We start from the raw sequence: 26,598 nt of genomic DNA, 5'->3' as shown, positions 1-26,598 counted from the left end.
CACATTTGCGCGTGCCGGAAATTCTTGCAAGTTTGGAGGTAGCCTGCCAGTTCTCGGGGCAAGGCTACCTCCAACCTTGTAATGCCGACCAATGTGTTTATTAATTTCACATGAAGGTTCAACACCTCAGCTAAAATCTCACGAGTCATGAGGACCCATCAATGTTTTCAGGTTTGCATAAATAAAGAAGACATGAAGCAACTGAAAATAAATCTTCATACCGACTAGTACAGCAAAATTGGCCAACTAGGTTTGAGAATGTGTAACTCACCTTTGTATATGATACTATGCCTCAGTTAAAGGTTTAATTGTGGGGGTATCCTCCATTAATTGTTAATGCATGACAAATATACAACTACATGCCAATAATAATTTACAAATGTAAATCTGGTATTTTTATTTCCAAATATGATTAGTAGCACTTTAAAAAACAAAAACTAATTTTATTTTACAAAAATGTATTCCATTTTAGGCTATATACCCCAGTGAAAAGAGAGCGTTCTACCTGAACTCTTTGGGAGAACTAGACAGTCAGATTCAAAAGTGCAAAGAAGTAACAAGGTAGCTATTGATCACGTCAATGTGTATTACAAAGATTATGGATGTTATACTTAAACATTTCAGGTAAATATGCAGATCTATGTATGTTCTTCTTCGGCACCGTTTTGTGCTAAATGTTGAGGAATTGCAGCTTCTGTGCAAGCTTACCACAGAAGCTGACCACGAATATCAGTGTGCTGTAGGAATATTCATTCCTGGCTGAATCAAAATCTACCTAGATCAGTCCCTTTAAAGTTGGAGGATGAATTAGCTCATTTCCCGATGGGTCACACGTCGGTCAATCATTAAAAAAACACCATTAGGCCACTAGCCCTGATGAAGTTTGTGACAAGTGTAATTGATAGTACGTTATCCACATTTTTAAAACTGGGTCTTTTAAAATGCTGATTTGTAATTTCCACCTTAATGTTCTACAGATTGCTATGAATTGCTATGAAGTGAAGTTTAACATCTTCAAAACTGCAATGTTTTTCTACTATCTAGGACTTTTATGAGAAGAAAAAACGTGCCAGTCTCTAGGTGGACATGCTCCAGTGTTGCACATCCAAAACAACGAGACAGTATATCTTGTGGTGTTTTTGTCTGCAAGGTAACGTATCAGTATATTTTTCACATTATGTTTCCGACGGACAGAATATAAATGTTTAATAAATCCTGTACAAAACAGCTCTCTTCTACTATGTCACAGTACGGTTTTTATTAGTTTAGGTCACTATCAATTATGCAAAGCATTTAATTTGTACTTGACTGTTCTGCTTAGAAGCACATATGTAAAATGAAAAATGCTAAAGTAGTTGTAGACCTGCTAACATGTCTATTGTGCAAAAAAAACACATAATTATTATAATTTTAGTTTGCAGAATACCTTTTAGAGGAGGAAGCAGTTGTTTTCGAGAGTAGCATGGATGCACTCAATAAATATCTAAGGGAGATAGCTGAGAGCTTAATAAATCAGTCAGGTATTGCAGCTTCTGGTAAAGTCTTAGTTCATAATCCTGTTTGTATTAATATGTTAATGGACAAGTTTCAGACAAAGAAATAAGAACCTGATAGGTTTAAACCAGATTTTAAAGAATTAGTATGTACTATTTTTCATTGTCAATTTATTTTATGATCAGTACTCGTGAACTGTCTGCAGAGTAATTGCATACAATATACCGGCATAGACAGACATTGGGCCTCATTACGAGTCCGGCGGTAACCGAGGCGGTAAAACCACCTGGTTACCGCCGGACTCATATTAGCATTCCGCCTCCGTGACTCGAGGAAACACCAGGGCATTACGACCCTGGTGTCCCGGGAATTCCGGAGGCGGAATTCGGTAAATCCCCATTCCCATTGAGTCCTATTGGACTCAATGGAAATGTGGATCATGGAAACACTGGCAGCATCTCGTAATGCTGCCGGTGTTTCCTCGTTCGCCAGCAGGCGGGAGGTTTTAAACCCGCCAGGTCAGACCTGGCGGGAACATCACCTCCCGCCTGCAGGGGTCGGGATCAGGCAGTCCGGAAACAACGGTGGTGGCGGGTTTACCGCCACCGTTATTTCCGGACCGCCTGGGTCGTAATGAGGCCCATTGCCCCCAGAACAGCTGTTACTTGTCAAGCCATTGAAATTGGAAGGGAAGAAATAGAAAGCTACTTCACGCTGTTATGCAAGCCCCATTCCAGGATTTAAAAAAAAAGATATAAGTGGTTGGTACTTTTGGGCATAGATTTTGGGAAAACACTGTTAGGGACAATTTACATTTCTGTGCTAATTCCCTTCAACCTTAGAGACCCCCAGCTCTTGCTGGACTTTAGGACTTTTTCTCACTCTCTCATGTGTTTTGATCTGATTTGTAGTTACATTTCCTTTGTTTTTGTAGCCTGACAAACTCCATAGGAATATACTTTTTGTATGGTGACACACAGCACCTTCAGTGCAGTGTCACAAAGAAATCCTTTAGATTTCTCTGAAGGTTTAAATACCTTTTCTTGGGTGAACTACAGTTCCCAAGTATAGTGAAGTGAAAATGACTTTACTTACCTTTTCTCTTTGTAGGTCCAGCACACACCATCTTACGTGGAGTGCTGGTGGGTTACTTAGTAGCTCCTTTTCCTACTTACTCATGTAACATCTTTTTTTATGTTACCCTCATGACTTTTAATGGCTTGTGGCAGTGGATTAATTATCCTACCATTGTGCTTTTCTACCGCTGGCTGAATCATCAGCTGCAGCCCATGGGTGACCATTTTGTCAAAATGGCCCCAGTCTTCTTTTTTTGCCATTTCTTGCTTGTGAGGTCTTTCTTGGGTTTTACTCTGCACGCAAAACAAGGAAGCGAGGGAGGTGCCCGAAACTCCCTGTCCTTAGTCTCCTTCGTAACCTGAATTCACCCAGTCCTTATTGGCTGGCTGTCCTTATAGGACAGCCAGCCTGCTGTGAGTGACAGCTAGGCTGTGCATGAATGGGAGAAACCTGCATGAAAGGCGAGGCTTCTTGTATTGAAACATGTAAAAGCAAAAGGAAATATCGAGGCCGAGAACCTTCAAAGGAAATGCACCAAACACGGGTTATAAAGATTCACAGATCTTTATTCAAAGTAACTGAACAGTTTTCAAAGGAACAAAGTATCAGATAGCTATCTGGCCCTCAGTACATTACAGCGAATACCAGCCCTTTCAGTGTGTGTAGTGAGTGGGACTGTACATCAGTACATTTGCTCTTTTATACAAGTTCTAATCTGATGTCCAGCCCACCTATAGGCCAATCATTCTTCAGGTTAGGGGTTTGTGCCGGGTTCACTACTAATTCGGTCATCAATATGCATATGGGTTATTCCTAGTTCATACACAAACAGGTCACAATAGCATCAGTGTATCTTCGGATTTAACATTAAGCCTTCGTACACGCTTTATACAATGTAGTTCAAATGTTCGCATTCAGTATTTAAACAACATTGTGCTTAATATATACTCACGGATCGGTTTTGTTGGCACAGGTAATCCTCAATCCACAGGTCAACGAAGGACAAGGTCTTATTACATGACCCTAACATTTGGCCTGCGGGCAGTTTAGGCACTAACCCAAATGCGAAAGTCGAGTCGGCCATGTTACAAACAGAAGAACACTGTCCACCATTTTAGAACACAGGGTGACTTTGGAGCGAGAATCAAAATGGCGGATGAACCTAAAATGGCGGCGAATTCGATCTAAAATCGGAACTTTACAACGCGGATTTCTTTGCAGAGCGACTGGGCTTAGGCCAATATATACTATAAAGGAGGCACGATATGATATCCCGTTTATCAGACAGTCCACCACTGGAAGAAACATCCGACAAAGGAATTGTGAAGAGAAGCTCGCTGCATCCTCCTGGACCGTTGAACTGCCTGGTGAAACCCTGCTGCTGTGCTGAAACTGCTTTTCCTAATCGACAAGAGAAGCTCTGGAAAGGACAACTTCTACCCTTGGGTTGGTGAGACCAGCTAACCCCAAGAAGAACTTTGCTGGAAGACCTTCCCCAACTCCCTGTACTGCTGGAATGGAGTGCCAAGGGTCAAGAAATCCATAGTCGAGTGCATCGTCTTTAAACCATACCGAAGCTCCAGGAAGATCCTGAGGACTCTCAGGAAGCAGGACGACCCAAGCTCGAGTCACCTCACCAGAACGCTGGACTCGGAGAGCGAAGGAAGCCCATCCAGTCCAAGATCTGCACAAGACCAATGCACAAGACTGGCGTAGTCTCCCTGAGGGTCACTGCATACAATCTTGCCTACCAAACACCAACATAACAGTCATGAGAATGACATTGGACCACATTGTTAAGATATTGAAAACGAAAAAATAAGCTGTAAGCATGCAATCAAAGGGCCTCATTCAGTTTCGGCGGTCCGGAATTAAAGTTCCAATTTTCATGAATACCAGCACTTTACCAAATGGGCTGACTAGGAGTTTGCCGGTGGGGCACTTGAATTATGTCCATCCAAAAGCTGGAGCTTAGCAGGTGCCCTACCGCGAAAAAAGTATGTCATTACTGGCACTTAAAGTCAGGATAAAAGGCTATATGATATTGTTAAAATTATTGCAGGATGCACATTGCATTGTCCTGTGTGAACAACTTTGATTAAACTGCCATAAGACACAACGTACCTCTGGTATGTGTGAAGTATATTGTGTGTGTAATTTAATTGACAACATTCTTCAAGTGCTCAGGTGAATTTCATGAAGTAACTTACCATACTGTGTCTTTAAAGTGAATATAAATTGCCTGTATATTTACAATATTTCATGTACATATAGTAAACTGTATTTTTATGACTTCTTACAGATGACATGAGTAATCTGTGCCACATTTGTGCAGAGGTTACTTCGACCGTTGATGGATTGAGTGATGGGGTGCAACATTGGGTAATACATATGATTTTCAGATTGGCTAAGTTACAAGTAGTCTTATGAGAACATTTTATGAAAGTATATTTATCTGTATCACCTAAACTGCAGCAATGATGGTTCATAAGCAAGAATGAAAGATTCATGCTTTAAAAAACCTTTTCAATACAGTGCATTCCCATTGGTTGGGTAGAACTAATGTGATATTATTGGGGTGTAGATGCTGCTCGGATGAATTCCCTGCGAGCGAAAAAGGTTGTTGGTGGAAAAATATGGTATGCAGATAGTTGTGAGGGTCAGAAATGAGAGGAGGACACAAAGAAGCAATATTTTCAACAGCAGACCTCCTTATTAAAGAAAAGGGGTTCGATAAAAGCCTTTCTGTCCCTAACCTAAAGAGAGGTTCCTTCCTAAGAAACTAAAACTAAAGGTCAGTCTGTGTATCCCCAGAATTATGCAAACTGTCCTTATGTCCAAAATGTATTTGACCCTCAAACAAAAAGAAATGAAATGTGTAATGTAATTTTCTCTGTTTTGATTTAGCAAAAAGTGTGTGAAAAATAAAATCTAAAAATTAAACAAACAATCCGAAAAAACAGTTGGAGGTTCCCTTTTCCTTGATTCTTTCAGATAGAATAGCAAAGGTGTCCTTTTGATCCAATGCTTCCTTAAGAGGGGCGGAAATGGCTCTTTCACGCGACACTTTCTTCAGGATGGCAAAATGTCTTTTGGAAAAATATCGTAAGTGTCTCTTTTCCATGATAGCTTTCAAAGGATGCCCAAAGTGTCTCTTTCACACAATAATTTCTTATGGTAATCCCCTAGTATACTGTCCTGGGATGCTTGCTACAGTTCGTCAGGTTGGCTTCTGGCTTCTCTAATTCTCTCTTCCTCTGTGCCCGCTCTGTGCCGTGAACGAGTGTGTGTGCGATCTCAGCGTCCTCGTTGGACGTCGCACTCCACCAACTCCCGGTCACGCATCCTCCATGGACTCTAACTTGTCTGATGTCTGCTTGCCTCAGTTATTCTCACTTCAGCCTTTTCTCATGTCGCCTTCACTCGCCACTTTGTGTAAATGCTTGGAGGCTGCGTGGCCCGGTCTGGTTCAGCTTTCCTTGCTCAGCTAATTCAAATCTCCTGGGCTTTTCTCCCCAACAGGATTTATCTCACGTAGCTAGGCTTTCCCCGGCAGAGCGTCAAACATCTCTATATTGTCGGAGTACTCTGCATTACTCGGACGGTCTTCTTCACAGTAGTGTACTCATTTTTCTTCACACATAGATAAAAGGTTTCTACACCCCAGTAACACACATTCATTTCTTTGGATATAGGTTTTTGGGGGTGGGTTGTGGGTGAGTAACTTATGGAGTTCATCTTTGAAATGGGAGTTCTACTCCCCAAGGGGTGGGGCTCTCTTACGGTGAAGTTTCGCTTGCCTCTACCACTAAGGTGGGTATCTCATAGCAAGCTCACCTCCCTAGCCTCACAGGGAAAGGCTCCCCACTGTGGAGAAGTGACTGAATTCTGCGATCCGTCACATTGCACATGGTATATATGTATATTCAATGTATTGAACACCAAGGCTGCAATAATTTACACTTTGACACACAACCATGTGGAAATTATTCTATGTAAAACTGTTAGTGTTTTGATTTGATGCCCTGGCATTAACATACATAGTTGGTAATGTGTTATTTTTCTTTCATTTCAATTAATGTTCTTTACCCTTGATTTCATAAATACAGTATTTTAATAACTATTGCCATATGTAGTGATGCTGACCGCATTTAACGTTACTTGAATCCTAAACTACTGTTCATACTTTGTTTAGATTGCATGTGATACCTGCAACCTATGGTTCCACTTGGCCTGTACTGACAAAGAACAAAGACCAGCTGATGAGTGTTCAACATTTCTGTGCTACAGATGCAATAGGAGATGCCAAAGAAGTGACAACCCGTAGGTTATGCGAAAGCCTCTATGCCACCATGGGTGCCTCTGTATGTGACTGGGTTTAAAGTGATTGTATGATACCCATGCCTTTTCTGGACTGCCGGTACCCAGCAGCATTGACATTAATGTGGATTTGCTGCATATGTTTTTTGTGGGAAGAAGCACTTTCAAAATGAGCTGCTCCAACTTGGTCCTCAATTTACAGACTATATACTTGTCATGTGTAAGAGTAAAGTAAAGAAAAGAAAGTGAATGCTACTTGCAGTTTTCATGTACATAATGAGTATTTGTAAAATAAAGTTTGAAGTCATGTTGTGTCTTGGTTTGGAATGGAGTATATACATCCTTGACATTACCAATGGCATACATTATCACTGTTCAATATTTTTAATATCTGTTTCCTGCCAATTTCACTTCAGCATTGTACGTTTAGAATATGGTACTTGCAGTAGGAGTCCATGGGCCTAATTTACAAAAAAAGCACTAAATCTGCGCTAACAACTTTGCGCACGAAAGATCATTGCATGGACGAAAAGAATAGCGTGGGGAGCAGATTTAAAGCTTCAATAGCGCAAAGAAACCTGCAGCGCAAAGAAGAACGTGTTGGGCCTGGAAAGTCCACAACATGTCTCCACGGCAAGCAAAAATTAGCTATGTCAAACAAACTTTGCGCCAGACCCACCCCATGTTAAAAGGTAAACAAGGATTATTTACAAACAATCACCATTACATCCACTCCTCTCTTGCGACTTGCATGTCCTCGTCCCAGTACCCCGTTGAAACCGCACCCCAAATTCCAAACTCAAAGTAGCCCCACACACCCTGGAAAAACTGCGGCTCGTTACTCTAACTCAAAGCAGTACCCGCTAATATGCCCCCGTCCTCCTCTGGCCTGTCTCCACCATGAAGCACACGTGGCAGATGTCTTCCTTCAACATGAACACCAGTGAGTACTGCCATTGAATCCAGGACAGTAGCCTCTTCCATGGCTTCCTGTTGGACCACACTCAGCTGCACATCAACAGGACACTGTTCTGTTTCACCAGCTACACTTTGCCCCCTCGATGTACATGTGGCATAGTAATGTTGTGTGACATTTGTATAGCGCCTTTGTGCCATTGGTATAGCTTCAAAGCGCTGTAGGTGCATGACCTTGGAGGACCTAAGTCTGAGATTGGTCCCAGTGACATTCAATGCATGTGTGCATTTTAGCCCATAAGAAGGTTGATGGGGTGGCTAAGTCCATGCTAGCAACACAAGTAGAACAGGCTTGTGGGTGGGTGATGTGGAGGATGTCAGAGAGTATGGGAGTCAAGGAGACTGATTATGTGTCCTGCAAGACCAAAGATTTTATCACGGTACTTAGCTTCATTCTAGTGGCAAACGTGATGTGCGATCTGGTAGCGGGTAATTGCATATGTGTGCGGGTAGGTGGCCGTACCTTAGAAGGGAAAAAGATATCTACCATTGAGTGCACAAGTGATGAATGCAGCCCACTGATACACAGTGAGGCCACATCCCTCTTCAACACCCAAAATGCAAAAGGCCCATACTAGTGCATGAAGTGTGGGCACATCTACATTGACTAGCAAGTGCCAAAGGAACACCTAAACATCAGTGAACCAGAAAGGAACTCAATGTACAATGAACTCGACTATAGCAAATGGGCAGAGGTGAATGAGCTCCAAATATAAGCTTGGCTGAAATGGATATTATCTGCTTCCAAGCCATCCCATCCTTTTTCTGAAGGGGATACCAAATATTACAGCTGATATAGGGTTGTAATATTTGGTATCCCCTTGATGTTGAGGGGTAACATTTAACAATGCACTGCTAGAACTATCCCTTGCATTGGGGAGGGGAGTACACCATAAGCCTACACTATGACAGCTTCTGGAAGCCATCCCATCCTTTTTTTGAAGGGGATACCAAATATTACGGCTGATAGAGGGTTGTAATATTTGGTATCCCCTTGATGTTGAGGGGTAACATTTAACAACGCACTGCTTGAACTATCCCTTGCATTGGGGAGGGGAAGTACACCATAAACCTACACTATCAGCCTCATTACACGGATGGCGGTAATGGTTAACGGTCACCGTTAATGGTAACGGTGACCGTTAACCATTACCGCCTTACCACGAGGTTCCTTAGCGGGTTGGTGCTTTAACGCCTGCTTTTTGCAGGCGTTAAAAACCAACCCGCTAAGGGACCTTGGTGCTAATTACGGCACCGCAAAATTGCGGTACTGTAATTAGCACCTTCCCTATTCCCATTATGCCCTATGGGACAAAAATGGGAATGGGGAAGGGCAGTGGTGGAAGGGGGAATTACCGCCCCGCCAACCTTGGAATGGGGCGGTAATTCCCCCTTCAACCAAGGCGGTGCCGGTATTTTACCGGCATGGACCAAGGTGCTAATAGCACCTTCGTCCATGTGCTAATTCCGCCATCCGTGTAATGAGGTCCTATGACAGCTTCTGGAAGCCATCCCATCCTTTTTTTGAAAGGGATACCAAATATTACAGCTGATATAGGGTTGTAATATTTGGTATCCCCTTGATGTTGAGGGGTAACATTTAACAACGCACTGCTTGAACTATCCCTTGCATTGGGGAGGGAAGTACACCATAAGCCTACACTATGACAGCTTCTGGAAGCTATCCCATCCTTTTATTGAAGGGGATACCAAATATTACAGCTGATATAGGGTTGTAATATTTGGTATCCCCTTGATGTTGAGGGGTAACATTTAACAACGCACTGCTTGAACTATCCCTTGCATTGCAGGGGGGAGTACATTGTTTGTCTACACTATGCCTCCTTCTGGAAGCTATCCCACCTGTTTTTTGAAGGGGATATCAAATATTACAGCTAATATAGGGTTGTAATATTTGGTATCCCCTTGATTTTGAGGGGTAACATTTAACAACGCACTGCTTGAACTAACCCTTGCAATGGGGAGGGAAGTACACCATAAGCCTACACTATGACAGCTTCTGGAAGCCATCTCATCCTTTTTTTGAAGGGGATAACAAATATTACAGCTAATATAGGGTTGTAATATTTGGTATCCCCTTGATTTTGAGGGGTAACATTTAACAACACACTGTTTGAACTATCCCTTGCATTGGGGAGGGAAGTACACCATAAGCCTACACTATGACAGCTTCTGGAAGCCATCTTATCCTTTTTTTGGAGGGGATACCAAATATTACAGCTAATATAGGGTTGTAATATTTGGTATCCCCTTGATTTTGAGGGGTAACATTTAACAACGCACTGCTTGAACTATCCCTTGCATTGGGGAGGGAAGTACACCATAAGCCTACACTGACAGCTTCTGGAAGCTATTCCATCCTTTTTCTGAAGGGGATACCAAATATTACAGCTAATATAGGGTTGTAATATTTGGTATCCCCTTGATTTTGAGGGGTAACCTTTAACAACGCACTGCTTGAACTATCCCTTGCATTGGGGAGGGGAGTAAATCATAAGCCTACACTGTGACAGCTTCTGGAAGCCATCTCATCCTTTTTTTGAAGGGGATACCAAATATTACAGCTGATCTAGGGTTGTAATATTTGGTATCCCCTTGATTTTGAGGGGTAACATTTAACAACGCACTGCTTGAACTATCCCTTGCATTGGGGAGGGGAGTAAATCATAAGCCTACACTGTGACAGCTTCTGGAAGCAATCTCATCCTTTTTTTGAAGGGGATACCAAATATTACAGCTGATCTAGGGTTGTAATATTTGGTATCCCCTTGATTATGAGGGGTAACATTTAACAACGCACTGCTTGAACTATCCCTTGCATTGGGGAGGGAAGTACACCATAAGCCTACACTATGACAGCTTCTGGAAGCCATCCCATCCTTTTTCTGAAGGGGTACCAAATATTACAGCTAATATAGGGTTGTAATAATTGGTATCCCCTTGATGTTAAGGGGTAACATTTAACAACGCACTGCTTGAACTATCCCTTGCATTGGGGAGGGGAGTACATCATAAGCCTTCACTGTGTCAGCTTCTGGAAGCCATCCCATCCTTTTTTTGAAGGGGATACCAAATATTAAAGCTGATCTAGGGTTGTAATATTTGGTATCCCCTTGATTTTGAGGGGTAACATTTAACAACGCACTGCTTGAACTATCCCTTGCATTGGGGAGGGGAGTACACCATAAGCCTACACTATGACAGCTTCTGGAAGCTATCCCATCCTTTTTCTGAAGGGGTACCAAATATTACAGCTAATATAGGGTTGTAATATTTGGTATCCCCTTGATGTTAAGGGGTAACATTTAACAACGCACTGCTTGAAATATCCCTTGCATTGGGGAGGGAAGTGCACCATAAGTTTACACTATGGCAGCTTCTGGAAGCTATCCCATCCTTTTTCTGAAGGGGATACCAAATATTACAGCTAATACAGGGTTGTAATATTTGGTATCCCCTTGAATTTGAGGGGTTAATATTTAACAATGCACTGCTTGAACTATCCCTTGCATTGGGGAGGGAAGTACACCATAAGCCTACACTATGACAGCTTCTGGAAGCTATCCCATCCTTTTTCTGAAGGGGATACCAAATATTACAGCTAATGTAGTGTTGTAATATTTGGTATCCCCTTGATTTTGAGGGGTAACATTTAACAACGCAATGCTTGAAATATCCCTTGCATTGGGGAGGGGATTACATCATAAACCTACACTGTGACAGCATCTGGAAACCATCTCATCCTTTTTCAGAAGGGGATACCAAATATTACAGCGAATATAGGGTTGTAATATTTGGTATCCCCTTGATTTTGAGGGGTAACATTTAACAACGCACTGCTTGAACTATCCCTTGCATTGTGGAGGGAAGTACACCATAGGCCTACACTATGACAGCTTCTGGAAGCTATCCCATCCTTTTTTTGAAGGGGATACCAAATATTACAGCTGATGTAGGCTTGTAATATTTGGTATCCCCTTGATTTTGAGGGGTAACATTTATCAACGCACTGCTTGAACTATCCCTTGCTTTGCAGGGGGGAGTTCATTATTTGTCTACACTATGCCTCCTTCTGGAAGCTATCCCACCTGTTTTTTGAAGGGGATACCAAATTTCACAGCTAATATAGGGTTGTAATATTTGGTATCCCCTTGATGTTGAGGGGTAACATTTAACAACGCACTGCTTGAACTATCCCTTGCATTGGGGAGGGGAGTACATCATAAGCCTACACTGTGACAGCTTCTGGAAGCCATCTCATCCTTTTTTTGAAGGGGATACCAAATATTACAGATAATATAGGGTTGTAATATTTGGTATCCCCTTGATTTTGAGGGGTAACATTTATCAACGCACTGCTTGAACTATACCTTGCTTTGCAGGGGGGAGTTCATTATTTGTCTACACTATGCCTCCTTCTGCAAGCTATCCCACCTGTTTTTTGAAGGGGATACCAAATATTACAGCTGATGTAGGGTTGTAATATTTGGTATCCCCTTGATTTTGAGGGGTAACATTTATCAACGCACTGCTTGAACTATCCCTTGCTTTGCAGGGGGGAGTTCATTATTTGTCTACACTATGCCTCCTTCTGGAAGCTATCCCACCTGTTTTTTGAAGGGGATACCAAATATCACAGCTAATATAGGGTTGTAATATTTGGTATCCCGTTGATTTTGAGGGGTAACATTTAACAACGCACTGCTTGAACTATCCCTTGCATTGGGGAGGGAAGTACATCATAAGCCTACACTATGACAGCTTCTGGAAGCTATCCCATCCTTTTTCTGAAGGGTATACCAAATATTACAGCTAATATAGGGTTGTAATATTTGGTATCCCCTTGATTTTGAGGGGTAACATTTAACACCGCACTGCTTGAAATATCCCTTGCATTGGGGAGGGAAGTACACCATAAGCCTACACTGTGACAGCTTCTGGAAGCTATCCCATCCTTTTTCTGAAGGGGATACCAAATATTACAGCGAATATAGGGTTGTAATATTTGGTATCCCCTTGATTTTGAGGGGTAACATTTAACAACGCACTACTTGAACTATCCCTTGCATTGTGGAGGGAAGTACACCATAGGCCTACACTATGACAGCTTCTGGAAGCTATCCCACCCTTTTTTTGAAGGGGATACCAAATATTACAGCTGATGTAGGGTTGTAATATTTGGTATCCCCTTGATTTTGAGGGGTAACATTTATCAACGCACTGCTTGAACTATCCCTTGCTTTGCAGGGGGGAGTTCATTATTTGTCTACACTATGCCTCCTTCTGGAAGCTAGCCCACCTGTTTTTTGAAGGGGATACCAAATATCACAGCTAATATAGGGTTGTAATATTTGGTATCCCCTTGATGTTGAGGGGTAACATTTAACAACGCACTGCTTGAAATATCCCTTGCATTGGGGAGGGAAGTACACCATAAGCCTACACTATGACAGCTTCTGGAAGCTATCCCATCCTTTTTCTGAAGGGGATACCAAATATTACAGCTAATATAGGGTTGTAATATTTGGTATCCCCTTGATGTTGAGGGGTAACATTTAACAACGCACTGCTTGAACTATCCCTTGCATTGGGGAGGGGAGTACATCATAAGCCTACACTGTGTCAGCTTCTGGAAGCCCTCCCATCCTTTTTTTGAAGGGGATACCAAATATTAAAGCTGATATAGGGTTGTAATATTTGGTATCCCCTTGATGTTGAAGGGTAAAATTTAACAATGCGCTGCTTGAACTATCCCTTGCATTGGAGAGGGGAGTATATCATAAGCCTACACTGTGACAGCTTCTGGAAGCCATCTCATCCTTTTTTTGAAGGGTATACCAAATATTACAGCTAATATAGGGTTGTAATATTTGGTATCCCCTTGATTTTGAGGGGTAACATTTATCAACGCACTGCTTGAACTATCCCTTGCTTTGCAGGGGGGAGTTCATTATTTGTCTACAGTATGCCTCCTTCTGCAAGCTATCCCACCTGTTTTTTGAAGGGGATACCAAATATTACAGCTGATGTAGGGTTGTAATATTTGGTATCCCCTTGATTTTGAGGGGTAACATTTATCAACGCACTGCTTGAACTATCCCTTGCTTTGCAGGGGGGAGTTCATTATTTGTCTACACTATGCCTCCTTCTGGAAGCTATCCCACCTGTTTTTTGAAGGGGATACCAAATATCACAGCTAATATAGGGTTGTAATATTTGGTATCCCCTTGATTTTGAGGGGTAACATTTAACAACGCACTGCTTGAACTATCCCTTGCATTGGGGAGGGAAGTACATCATAAGCCTACACTATGACAGCTTCTGGAAGCTATCCCATCCTTTTTCTGAAGGGTATACCAAATATTACAGCTAATATAGGGTTGTAATATTTGGTATCCCCTTGATTTTGAGGGGTAACATTTAACACCGCACTGCTTGAAATATCCCTTGCATTGGGGAGGGAAGTACACCATAAGCCTACACTGTGACAGCTTCTGGAAGCTATCCCATCCTTTTTCTGAAGGGGATACCAAATATTACAGCGAATATAGGGTTGTAATATTTGGTATCCCCTTGATTTTGAGGGGTAACATTTAACAACGCACTACTTGAACTATCCCTTGCATTGTGGAGGGAAGTACACCATAGGCCTACACTATGACAGCTTCTGGAAGCTATCCCACCCTTTTTTTGAAGGGGATACCAAATATTACAGCTGATGTAGGGTTGTAATATTTGGTATCCCCTTGATTTTGAGGGGTAACATTTATCAACGCACTGCTTGAACTATCCCTTGCTTTGCAGGGGGGAGTTCATTATTTGTCTACACTATGCCTCCTTCTGGAAGCTAGCCCACCTGTTTTTTGAAGGGGATACCAAATATCACAGCTAATATAGGGTTGTAATATTTGGTATCCCCTTGATGTTGAGGGGTAACATTTAACAACGCACTGCTTGAAATATCCCTTGCATTGGGGAGGGAAGTACACCATAAGCCTACACTATGACAGCTTCTGGAAGCTATCCCATCCTTTTTCTGAAGGGGATACCAAATATTACAGCTAATATAGGGTTGTAATATTTGGTATCCCCTTGATGTTGAGGGGTAACATTTATCAACGCACTGCTTGAACTATCCCTTGCTTTGCAGGGGGGAGTTCATTATTTGTCTACACTATGCCTCCTTCTGGAAGCTAGCCCACCTGTTTTTTGAAGGGGATACCAAATATTAAAGCTGATATAGGGTTGTAATATTTGGTATCCCCTTGATGTTGAAGGGTAAAATTTAACAATGCACTGCTTGAACTATCCCTTGCATTGGAGAGGGGAGTATATCATAAGCCTACACTGTGACAGCTTCTGGAAGCCATCTCATCCTTTTTCTGAAGGGTATACCAAATATTACAGCTAATATAGGGTTGTAATATTTGGTGTCCCCTTGATTTTGAGTGGTAACATTTAACAACGCACTGCTTGAAATATCCCTTGCATTGGGGAGGGAAGTACACCATAAGCCTACACTGTGACAGCTTCTGGAAGCCACCTCATCCTTTTTTTGAAGGGGATACCAAATATTACAGCTGAAATAGGGTTGTAATATTTGGTATCACCTTGATTTTGAGGGGTAACATTTAACAACGCACTGCTTGAAATATCCCTTGCATTGGGGAGGGAAGTACACCATAAGCCTACACTATGACAGCTTCTGGAAGCTATCCCATCCTTTTTCTGAAGGGGATACCAAATATTACAGCTAATATAGGGTTGTAATATTTGGTATCCCCTTGATGTTGAGGGGTAACATTTAACAACGCACTGCTTGAACTATCCCTTGCATTGGGGAGGGGAGTACATCATAAGCCTACACTGTGTCAGCTTCTGGAAGCCCTCCCATCCTTTTTTTGAAGGGGATACCAAATATTAAAGCTGATATAGGGTTGTAATATTTGGTATCCCCTTGATGTTGAAGGGTAAAATTTAACAATGCACTGCTTGAACTATCCCTTGCATTGGAGAGGGGAGTATATCATAAGCCTACTCTGTGACAGCTTCTGGAAGCCATCTCATCCTTTCTTTGAAGGGGATACCAAATATTACAGCTAATATAGGGTTGTAATATTTGGTATCCCCTTAATTTTGAGGGTTAAAATTTAACAAAATACTGATTTAACTATCCCTTGAATTGGGTAGGGGAGTACACAAATTCTTTCTGTGCACTGTGACTCTGGGCCAGCCCAAGGGGTGCTCGGGGCACCAACACACAATTAATGTGGTAGGGATCACCCTGATCGCCGTGGTCACACGACAAGACCGCAGCTGCCGTGGGCTCCCGGACAAGCAGCTGCTCTGCGATCACGCAGAGGGCCAGTGGCCTGGAGACACCCAGGTTACACGTGCTTGTCTAGGGGCACCCAGACTAGCAGGGCCGCAGGCCTGTGATCACACAGGGTAGGCTTGCAGGCCCAACACAATGAGACACAGAGACAGAGTGCCATTACATTTAGTCTACCGCCGTGGTATTGCACGTGCGTGCGCAGGCTCCTTCTTTTCCCAGTCAGGTATGAGGCTGTCATGACACATCCTAAGAGGGACAATACATGTTCTTAAAAGGGAAACACCACAAATACTCCCACTATGCTATGAGATGTGTAATATATATATATTGTCAGTTTCGTTTATTGTGCGATTTATCTGCGTTTCATGTCAACCCTGTAAAATGAAATATTATTTGTATGTGTTTTACGTGCCTGCCATGATGACTGCACCGCTACGCCACACCCTCTACAGTGAACCCATCTATCGGGTCAATTTCCCTAAGGAGGTAGTATTCCGGAGTATTTTTTCAATTTCCAGCCATAGTTTGTGTAGTCATTTCCATCACTGTTGGCAGCTGTGATTTATTAAGCTACTAATTATATAACCCACTAAGTGTTGGCAGCTATGATTTTGTAAGCTACAAATAACCATATAACCAACTAAGTTTCATTCAACTCAAAGCAGTTCGGCTGACTCATCAAGTAACAGTGGCGTACCGAGCCACAGGAGTGGGGGGGCCAAGCTGCCACCCCACAGGCTCTTTTTAGAGCCTGCCCGGGACTTTCGTCAGTGGGCCACCCCTCCCGATCGGCACCTCAATGCCGGTACCCAATGAGAAAGGTGTCCCGCTGGCAGGACAATGTGTGCTGAGTAATTCCTGCTCAGCACAGTAATTGTCCTGGCAGCAGGACACCTTACCCTTTCCGAAACCTCTGGCAGGACAATGTCCCAAGGAGCTCAGGGCAGCAGCAGAGGGGCTCTCAAGTTGCTCTGTGACAACAGAGCATTTCAATGTGAGCCATTAGGCACTGATGGGACGGAGGGGGGACTATTAGCAGGGACTTTTGTCCCTTTAGAAATGTACACGGCAGGAAGTGATCAGGTGTGAGAAGTTTGCATAATGCTGCATGCTTTATGAAATAATGACTGGGAAGATGTGCTCAGTTGCTTAAATTGTCCACATCCCGGTTTCACTATTTTAACCAGTGTGTGATCCTGGGCAGATCATTTAATTAGACTGTCTTATCTGCAGCTCTGTAAGTGATTCACTTCAAAGCTTATGTGTTAATATATGATATTTTATTTTTTTCCATATATAACAGTGCATTTTAGGTATTTTGTCTCACAAAATGATTTGCCTCTTGGCTTCTTTATGACAACTTATTCTAAAGTCACTTCCATGGTGCCTCCAAGTATCAAAGACTGATGATGCTCCTTGCAATGTGCTTTCTGTGAAGTAATTTCTGTTGGTGCAATCCATAAGCAAATCAGGAGATGTGCATGTATTTTGCCCCAGAGCGCCTGGATAGAGCTCTAAAAGATGAGTTCCCTGCATCTGTAATGATTCTGACGTTTTTATTGTGTTAAAATGCGATATGATGAGACAACCTGGAATTGCGTGCACTCCATTTGAGAAGGGAAAGTAGCGAGTTTTAAGAGGGGAAAGTAGCGAGTTTCACCGTGGCTGTATGGAACTCTGGCGTTATGCCGGTGTTATGCAACAGTTGGTATCCCATACCGAGGCTCGGATTTTCCCGAGGCTCGGAACTCTCCTACTTTGGTCTGTGCTCTACGAAGACAGCTGAAGACAGGGGATACCGGATCGGTATGGGATACCAAATATTACAGAACACCGGTATCTCCAACAAAACCATACGCAGACCGTAGTGAGGGAGACCAGTGATCTCTACTGCGCATGAGCAGTGCTCGAGACACTACCCTCAAATACATGCTCAGATACAGCGCCAGTGTCTTCGGTGAGACGTAAGGAAGCCTTAGTAAGGGAGGATGAGGCTCTCTACTGAGCACGCGCAATGTAGGAGATACTAATCTCGAGGACATGTTCAGAGACACTGGTGCAAGGTTCCCTGTCCACCAACCGAACATATGGACTCTTAGCGGGGAGATCCCCATTGGACACCCCCACCTCCTTTGGTCAGTACAATAAACAATGAAATGACTACACAGACAACTTTTAAAGTTTGGAAAGCACAAGGTCACAGTTTATTAGGAGCAAGACAACTTGGGACGGTCCCAGCCACATTACAAACAGTCAGATACGGGTGACACTGTCACCTCTTTAGCCATTGGCCAAACTGACAAACTGCTGGTTACTTCCAGCTACACTGGTACACCAGTGAGACACTCAGGGGCACTGACCAGGAGATTGTTGGCCTATCGCCCTAAGGAAGGGAGTCAGTGCCAGTCGAGGGACCGGCTCGAGCCCGGCCAATCCCGAGCTGCTGCAGCTGCAGCTTGAAATCCCTCATTGGCTAGGACCGCCCTGATACTGATTCACACCAGGCGGGAGCTGCTGGAACAAGAGGCTGATGGCCAGCAGCTCCCGCCCTTATAAGTGCCCCCGGGAGCCCTGACCGGAAGCCAGGTGTCCCCGGGGACGCCCCTTCCGTCTCACTGAAGGGGGGGGGAAGGAAGAAGAGAGGCATGACCCGTGCCCGGAAGGGGGTAGCCAGAGGGGACAGCCCGCTATGTAGGCTGTCCCTCTAGCGCCCCCTGCGGGGCCAGTCAGCCTCTTTGACTTCACATTCTAGAGGCAATATTAAGACCAACAAAGATTATCCCTCAGCTGTTACGGATGGTGAGAGATTTGATATCCTCTTTTTCACTTCCTCACAGCAGCACGTTGTGCTTTGTAGATATACCCAAGGGTGAAAGGTGAGCGAGAAGGTAACCAACTGTTCTCTAGGCTGCAACCTGCCTGGATTGGGTCTTGATAGTCTGACATTTTACTGTTGGTTCTGGTTGCCCAGTGTTGCCCTGCTGGTTTTTTCTAACCCTTTCTCCTCCTTCGCTCCTGGACTGGGAATCACCTGCCTACCCGAGCTGGACATGGAACAAATGTATTCTGGGAAGCCTCTCCTTATAAGCGGGTCAGAGGGACGTGGCCCCAGGCCAGGCAACACATATCTCTTCATGGAACCCAAGCCTGGGGATTTGCGTAAAAGCAAAGAGCATTTTGGGACCATAAGAATGGCCACAATGTAAAATTGGAAACATGTCTGTGATAGTAATTCAACATTTTCAGTGAATAATGGAAGTTGCTGTTTTCATTGGTCTGCTCTAAGAAAGAATCTCTAAATTGCACTTTGGACAGCTTCTTAACCGAATGTGAGACTTTGGCTGTTTCTGCATTCAGTTTTGCATGCCGAGTCTTCCGGGTGAGAGCTCGACTTGGGAACAGAGCTGGGAGTTTCCTGTGCTAGCCTCTGGACCTTAGAACAAAGCAGCGTTGCCGGATCTCCGCTCTGCCTTTTTCCGGCCCCTTTCCTACCCTGCCTACAACAGCATACACCTAACACCGCCCAGAAGTATTAAAAACTCTGCTAGTGGCCAAGCCCAGGAAACAGTGATGTGAATATAGTATTGAGGCTTAGCGTTAGCGTATTATTTGTCCAAGCCACGAATATTTCCGTTTTCTTCATAATTAAAAACAACCACACACACTTTTATTAGACCATCCTGTGTTTGGTGCAAAACAAGACTTATGTAGTCCGAATTAGAACTTCTACAGATAAACCACAGTGAGCTAAAATAATTGCCCAGGAGCACACATTGCACGCACACTTTAGTTACAAGGTGAAGCCAGGATTTGAGGCTTGACCATTTATCCTGTGAGGTCTAGTTGGTAAAAAGGTGTTCATGTTTAGCTTTGAAAAATATTGTTTTAAAGATATAATTGAAAGGTATGCAAATCGTAACAAACCTGTGAAATATATAAAACCTTGTAGAAATAGGTTAAGAAAAATGAGTACATTGTAATTCTGCCTACACCCACCCCATCTTCATTGGAAGACTACAGCTACCACAATGCAGAGTTATGTGTGTCAGGTAACCTGTTTATTGCAGTAACCCCATTCACTGAACACTGTTCTTTTGGGCAGTGGTTCCCATTGGCATTGTGGGGCAATGATATGATAGGGTATTTACAACGTGCTTAATACCCAGAGGTTGCTAAGTGCAGAAACGGGGTTCGAACCTGTGTTGCTCTGTGTCGTTTTGTTTCCAAGGCGAGCACGTTGCCGCTGAGCTGAAGTTCAAGCCACGCAAAACTCACTGAAATCTTTATTGACAAGATAGCTCAGTGAGCGGAAACGTTCATATCAACACTGTGCTCATTAACCTGGCAGTACAGGTTCGAATTCTGTTAGGGTGCCCAAACATGCATATTTATTTTTTTACCCAGAAAACGTATTTTGGCCGAGCAGGCAAGGCAGAGTTGTGATTAAATGAGGAGGGGGAGACTCTGTTTCATGTCTGCAATGGGTGAAGAAGCCAGGAAGCATTTCAGTCACAGACTCACACGGCACGCCCCAAATTCAGGAGGTCTATTACTATCCCCCAGACACCCAGAGAAAGACTTGAGAACCTGGAATCTCTGGGACAATCCCAGCGGTTAGGCAGCTTCCCTGGGAAAATGGACTGCCCTGCTCTGGACTGGAAATCACACACGTGTGCATCTAGAGAAAAGAGAAAAGTGAAGACACTGGGAGAACATGAGAATATAGCATTGAGGTAGAGTTTCTGTAGGAACATGGAGTGAGACACACTGAGATGGGGACAGGGGAGAGAATTATAGAATGTCCTGCGAGTGCGCGGTAGAGGGAGGTAGAATGAGAAAGAAGGGTGAAATGGAGTGTAGTGAATAGAAACGAGAATGTAGTAATAGTGGGAAGAGAAGCGGGAGGGGGGTGAAGTGCAGGAAGAGGGCAAGACAAATATTGGCTCAGACAGAAGAGAGATTAGAAGTGAACGTCAAGTAAGAGGGAGATGGACGGAGAAGAGGGAAAGACGGGACAGAACAAATCGACAAATTGGTGTCCAAAATGTGAGGAAAACGTTGTAACCAAATGGGGAAGTGAGCAAAAAAGGGAACAATAGGAAGATGGTGAGAAGTGTAGAGAATGGGTGGCAGGCAGTAGAGATAAAGAAGAAAGGAGGATAGAGAGTGGCCAATGAGGGCAAAAGGGAGTGAACGATAGATAGATAGATAGATAGATAGATAGATAGATAGATAGATAGATAGATAGATAGATAGATAGATAGATAGATAGATACTAGAGGCATTGGTGGGCCTAACAAGACTGATAGGGACAGGTTGCCAGATGGCAAAATAGGGAGAAAAGAGAGGCAGAAAAATAAAGTCGTACATGGAGTAGCTAACAGAGTCATTTTAGAGTGCTGTGAGGGTGCACATGAGAGATAGAGTTAGAGTGGAAAGGGGACCAAGGAGAGGTACAGAAGTGGCCTTTGATGTGACTGAAGCCTTACAATATTCACAAAGAAAAGGTGCTGGCGGGGGCGTGTCTATTTTATATTAGCATGGCCATTATTATTTGTGTACTCTACTTGAAGCTGGAGGCCGACTGCATGTTCTGATAGTTGTCGACCCTGATATGACATGGTACATAATTTACAACAGTTCCACAGTTTACCAATGTAGAAAAGTAATGACGCTGTGACTTCTGTGCCTCCACACAAAAATCGAACGAGGTCTTAATATTATTTTCACGGCTATATTAACTGTTTGCGGGCGCTCTCGAATAGATGCTGTTCAAAACATTCATGGCTTGCTCCCTTCTCCATTGTCTTTCATCCAATATTCTGAACCTCAGGGTTAAGCAAGGGATTTGCAGGTGTGCCAATTTTTACCCAGGTGGCCCGAGTATAGTGGCAAAACATTTGATCCAGATATGACATGACATGCACATGTAATGCACAACGTAAGCTTCGGGTTCACAATGACCTTCTGATTTATGCAAAAAACATAACTAATGCTTGTTTGCAATTTTTACTGATTTTTCTTTGCACATAGGGACGACAGAAATCACGGTTTCCTTTCAGCGACCTATGTCTGAGCATGCACACTCCCGCTTAGATGAAGCAAGCAAGCGACCTATGTCTGAGCATGCACACTCCCGTTAGATGAAGCAAGCAAGCGACCTATGTCTGAGCATGCACACTCCCGCTTAGATGAAGCAAGCAAGCGACCTATGTCTGAGCATGCACACTCCCGCTTAGAAGAAGCAAGCAAGCGACCTATGTCTGAGCATGCACACTCCCGCTTAGATGAAGCAAGCAAGCGACCTATGTCTGAGCATGCACACTCCTGCTTAGATGAAGCAAGCAAGCCGTCTATGTCTGAGCATGCACACTTCCGCTTAGATGAAGCAAGCAAGCGACCTATGCCTGAGCATGCACACTCCCGCTTAGATGAAGCAAGCAAGCGACCTATGCCTGAGCATGCACACTCCCGCTTAGATGAAGCAAGCAAGCGACCTATGTCTGAGCATGCACACTCCCGTTAGATGAAGCAAGCAAGCGACCTATGTCTGAGCATGCACACTCCCGCTTAGATGAAGCAAGCAAGCGACCTATGTCTGAGCATGCACACTCCCGCTTAGAAGAAGCAAGCAAGCGACCTATGTCTGAGCATGCACACTCCCGCTTAGATGAAGCAAGCAAGCGACCTATGTCTGAGCATGCACACTCCCGCTTAGATGAAGCAAGCAAGCGACCTATGTCTGAGCATGCACACTCCTGCTTAGATGAAGCAAGCAAGCCGTCTGTCTGAGCATGCACACTCACGCTTAGATGAAGCAAGAAAGCCGTCTATGTCTGAGCATGCACACTTCCGCTTAGATGAAGCAAGCAAGCGACCTATGCCTGAGCATGCACACTCCCGCTTAGATGAAGCAAGCAATCGACCTATGTCTGAGCATGCACACTCCCGCTTAGATGAAGCAAGCAAGCGACCTATGTCTGAGCATGCACACTGCCGCTTAGATGAAGCAAGCAAGCGACCTATGTCTGAGCATGCACACTCCCGCTTAGATGAAGCAAGCAAGCGACCTATGTCTGAGCATGCACACTCCTGCTTAGATGAAGCAAGCAAGCCGTCTGTCTGAGCATGCACACTCACGCTTAGATGAAGCAAGCAAGCAAGCCGTCTATGTCTGAGCATGCACACTTCCGCTTAGATGAAGCAAGCAAGCGACCTATGTCTGAGCATGCACACTCCCGCTTAGATGAAGCAAGCAAGCGACCTATGTCTGAGCATGCACACTCCCGCTTAGATGAAGCAAGCAAGCGACCTATGTCTGAGCATGCACACTCCCGCTTAGATGAAGCAAGCAAGCGACCTATGTCTGAGCATGCACACTCCCGCTTAGATGAAGCAAGCAAGCGACCTATGTCTGAGCATGCACACTCCCGCTTAGAAGAAGCAAGCAAGCGACCTATGTCTGAGCATGCACACTCCCGCTTAGATGAAGCAAGCAAGCGACCTATGTCTGAGCATGCACACTCCCGCTTAGATGAAGCAAGCAAGCGACCTATGTCTGAGCATGCACACTCCTTCTTAGATGAAGCAAGCAAGCCGTCTGTCTGAGCATGCACACTCACGCTTAGATGAAGCAAGAAAGCCGTCTATGTCTGAGCATGCACACTTCCGCTTAGATGAAGCAAGCAAGCGACCTATGCCTGAGCATGCACACTCCCGCTTAGATGAAGCAAGCAATCGACCTATGTCTGAGCATGCACACTCCCGCTTAGATGAAGCAAGCAAGCGACCTATGTCTGAGCATGCACACTCCCGCTTAGATGAAGCAAGCAAGCGACCTATGTCTGAGCATGCACACTCCCGCTTAGATGAAGCAAGCAAGCGACCTATGTCTGAGCATGCACACTCCCGCTTAGATGAAGCAAGCAAGCCGTCTGTCTGAGCATGCACACTCACGCTTAGATGAAGCAAGCAAGCAAGCCGTCTATGTCTGAGCATGCACACTTCCGCTTAGATGAAGCAAGCAAGCGACCTATGTCTGAGCATGCACACTCCCGCTTAGATGAAGCAAGCAAGCGACCTATGTCTGAGCATGCACACTCCCGCTTAGATGAAGCAAGCAAGCGACCTATGTCTGAGCATGCACACTCCCGCTTAGATGAAGCAAGCAAGCGACCTATGTCTGAGCATGCACACTCCCGCTTAGATGAAGCAAGCAAGCGACCTATGTCTGAGCATGCACACTCCCGCTTAGATGAAGCAAGCAAGCGACCTATGTCTGAGCATGCACACTCCCGCTTAGATGAAGCAAGCAAGCGACCTATGTCTGAGCATGCACACTCCCGCTTAGATGAAGCAAGCAAGCCGTCTATGTCTGAGCATGCACACTTCCGCTTAGATGAAGCAAGCAAGCCGTCTGTCTGAGCATGCACACTCACGCTTAGATGAAGCAAGAAAGCCGTCTATGTCTGAGCATGCACACTCCCGCTTAGATGAAGCAAGCAAGCGACCTATGTCTGAGCATGCACACTCCCGCTTAGATGAAGCAAGCAAGCGACCTATGTCTGAGCATGCACACTCCCGCTTAGATGAAGCAAGCAAGCGACCTATGTCTGAGCATGCACACTCCCGCTTAGATGAAGCAAGCAAGCGACCTATGTCTGAGCATGCACACTCCCGCTTAGATGAAGCAAGCAAGCGACCTATGTCTGAGCATGCACACTCCCGCTTAGATGAAGCAAGCAAGCCGTCTATGTCTGAGCATGCACACTTCCGCTTAGATGAAGCAAGCAAGCGACCTATGTCTGAGCATGCACACTCCCGCTTAGAGAGAAAAAGTGACCGATGAAAGGATTTGAACCATGTATAACTATTGGCATTTTTCTGGACAGCTTTCCATACCATTTCTTGTAAAACATTCTCTGTCCTGCCACCATTTTCAGAAGTCTGACCCGAACTGCTACCTCAAAAAGGCAAAACATGGCTGTTTGCGGTACAGTGTGCGGGTGGAAGTGGCTTAGGAGCAAGTCGGATTTGCATATGGCGGTTCACCATCTGATACGGCCGAGACAGGCTACAAACCAATGGAATGGCAGGCTGCCCGCATCAATGCTAGTGGTTTTCATTATTTAAAAGTTTGCATCATCCTATTTTGACTCTACGCTGCTTCCTCGACTCACAATCGCATTTCTCATGTGATGCCCCTTAGATTATTTAAATATTGTTTTTGAGGTACCTTTGTTGTCGATGCACCAGCTGCAGAGATCTGTATGGAAGATGCTGGGGACACGCGTTGCTCGCTCATCTAGGATGCAAACATTTCATTCTTTTAAGGCTGAAAAAATGATTAACACCGAGTTGGCTTATGCCTTCCTGCCTAGAGGAGAGGTGCAGAAAATAGAGGTGCTAATGGGCACCAGGAGAGATATCCCCAGCTCCCCACCCAGCTAGCACAGAAGGTGGACCTACACGACCTGAACGGTGGAGAGAGGGGGGACATTCTTAAACGATCTTTTGCAGGTGGTATGCCCCAGGCTTAGGCAAGAATCCACCAGGCGGAGACCCCAGGGCCCATACGCCCCTTAGCAGAAGGGAGCATATTCTTCTGCCAGCCACAGTCCTTACACAGTCAACGCAGAAGGCCGAGGCAAGCCTCCTCACCCAGCAAACATTGCAATGCATCTTTACTCCCCTTTTCTGTTAGCAGAGAAACATGTCCACAGATGACAGTGTCCTGGGCAATGATCAAGCTAAGGCACAATTAAGTCTCTGGTGTAGTATTAGTATTCTATATGGAGCAAACTCTTTAGCCTAATGAACCATATATGATTACATATGGAGCACACATTGTAGTCTATTAAACACATGCCTCACTTGCATAAGATTTTTACATCCAAAGAAAATCGAACCCATTAAAGTATAGTGTTTTGTCCAGGATCATATAATTTGGATAAGTGGGTAAACCTGGTTGTGAGCTCAGGAATTCTGGTTGCAATGTTAGTAATCATTTCGGCTTCCGATTACACCTTCTCCTGTTGCTTTATTTATTTATTTAATGTGATACAGTCTATTTAATAAACTTTACACATATTAATAAGTAAGCACCATATATAGATTAAACTTCCGTGAACAGAATAATAACAATATTACAATAATATAACAATATAATAATAATAAACTATTTACACATATAAAATCAGTCTCAAAGCTCAAAGCTCAGATAGCATGTGAAATAAAAAGGTGCTAAGAAGAAGAAGAACAAAGGGCCGGGGCAGTGACAGTTATAGGTTACGAGTACTGATTTCAGATCTGAATATTCAATATTTCTTCTATCTTAATCCAGATATTAAAGAGAGCTATCATTTCTCGCATGCTCT

At 44.0% G+C, this 26,598-nt stretch overlaps 2 protein-coding genes across 2 annotated transcripts; both read left to right on the top strand.

Annotated features, from left to right (window-relative positions):
* The first annotated feature begins 23,368 nt into the window (after positions 1 to 23,368).
* LOC138487518 (gas vesicle protein C-like) lies at positions 23,369 to 23,830 on the top strand. The gene has a single exon (XM_069614020.1). It carries the CDS (start codon positions 23,369 to 23,371, stop codon positions 23,828 to 23,830), a length of 462 nt encoding a protein of 153 aa, XP_069470121.1.
* Positions 23,831 to 24,184: 354 nt separating this feature from the next.
* Positions 24,185 to 24,646, top strand: LOC138487517 (gas vesicle protein C-like). The gene has a single exon (XM_069614019.1). It carries the CDS (start codon positions 24,185 to 24,187, stop codon positions 24,644 to 24,646), a length of 462 nt encoding a protein of 153 aa, XP_069470120.1.
* The last annotated feature ends 1,952 nt before the right edge of the window (positions 24,647 to 26,598 follow it).

Source organism: Ambystoma mexicanum, chromosome 9 (assembly GCF_040938575.1).
Source record: "Ambystoma mexicanum isolate Mex_15411 chromosome 9, UKY_AmexF1_1, whole genome shotgun sequence".
Taxonomy (NCBI): Eukaryota; Metazoa; Chordata; class Amphibia; order Caudata; family Ambystomatidae; genus Ambystoma; species Ambystoma mexicanum.
Note: the sequence above shows the minus strand (reverse complement) of the source record. Positions and strands in the feature narration are given on the sequence as shown.

Bases quoted from the DNA above. Each gene is read 5' to 3' on its own strand.
- LOC138487518 (XM_069614020.1), top strand. From the start codon at position 23,369: ATGAAGCAAGCAAGCAAGCCGTCTATGTCTGAGCATGCACACTTCCGC.
- LOC138487517 (XM_069614019.1), top strand. From the start codon at position 24,185: ATGAAGCAAGCAAGCAAGCCGTCTATGTCTGAGCATGCACACTTCCGC.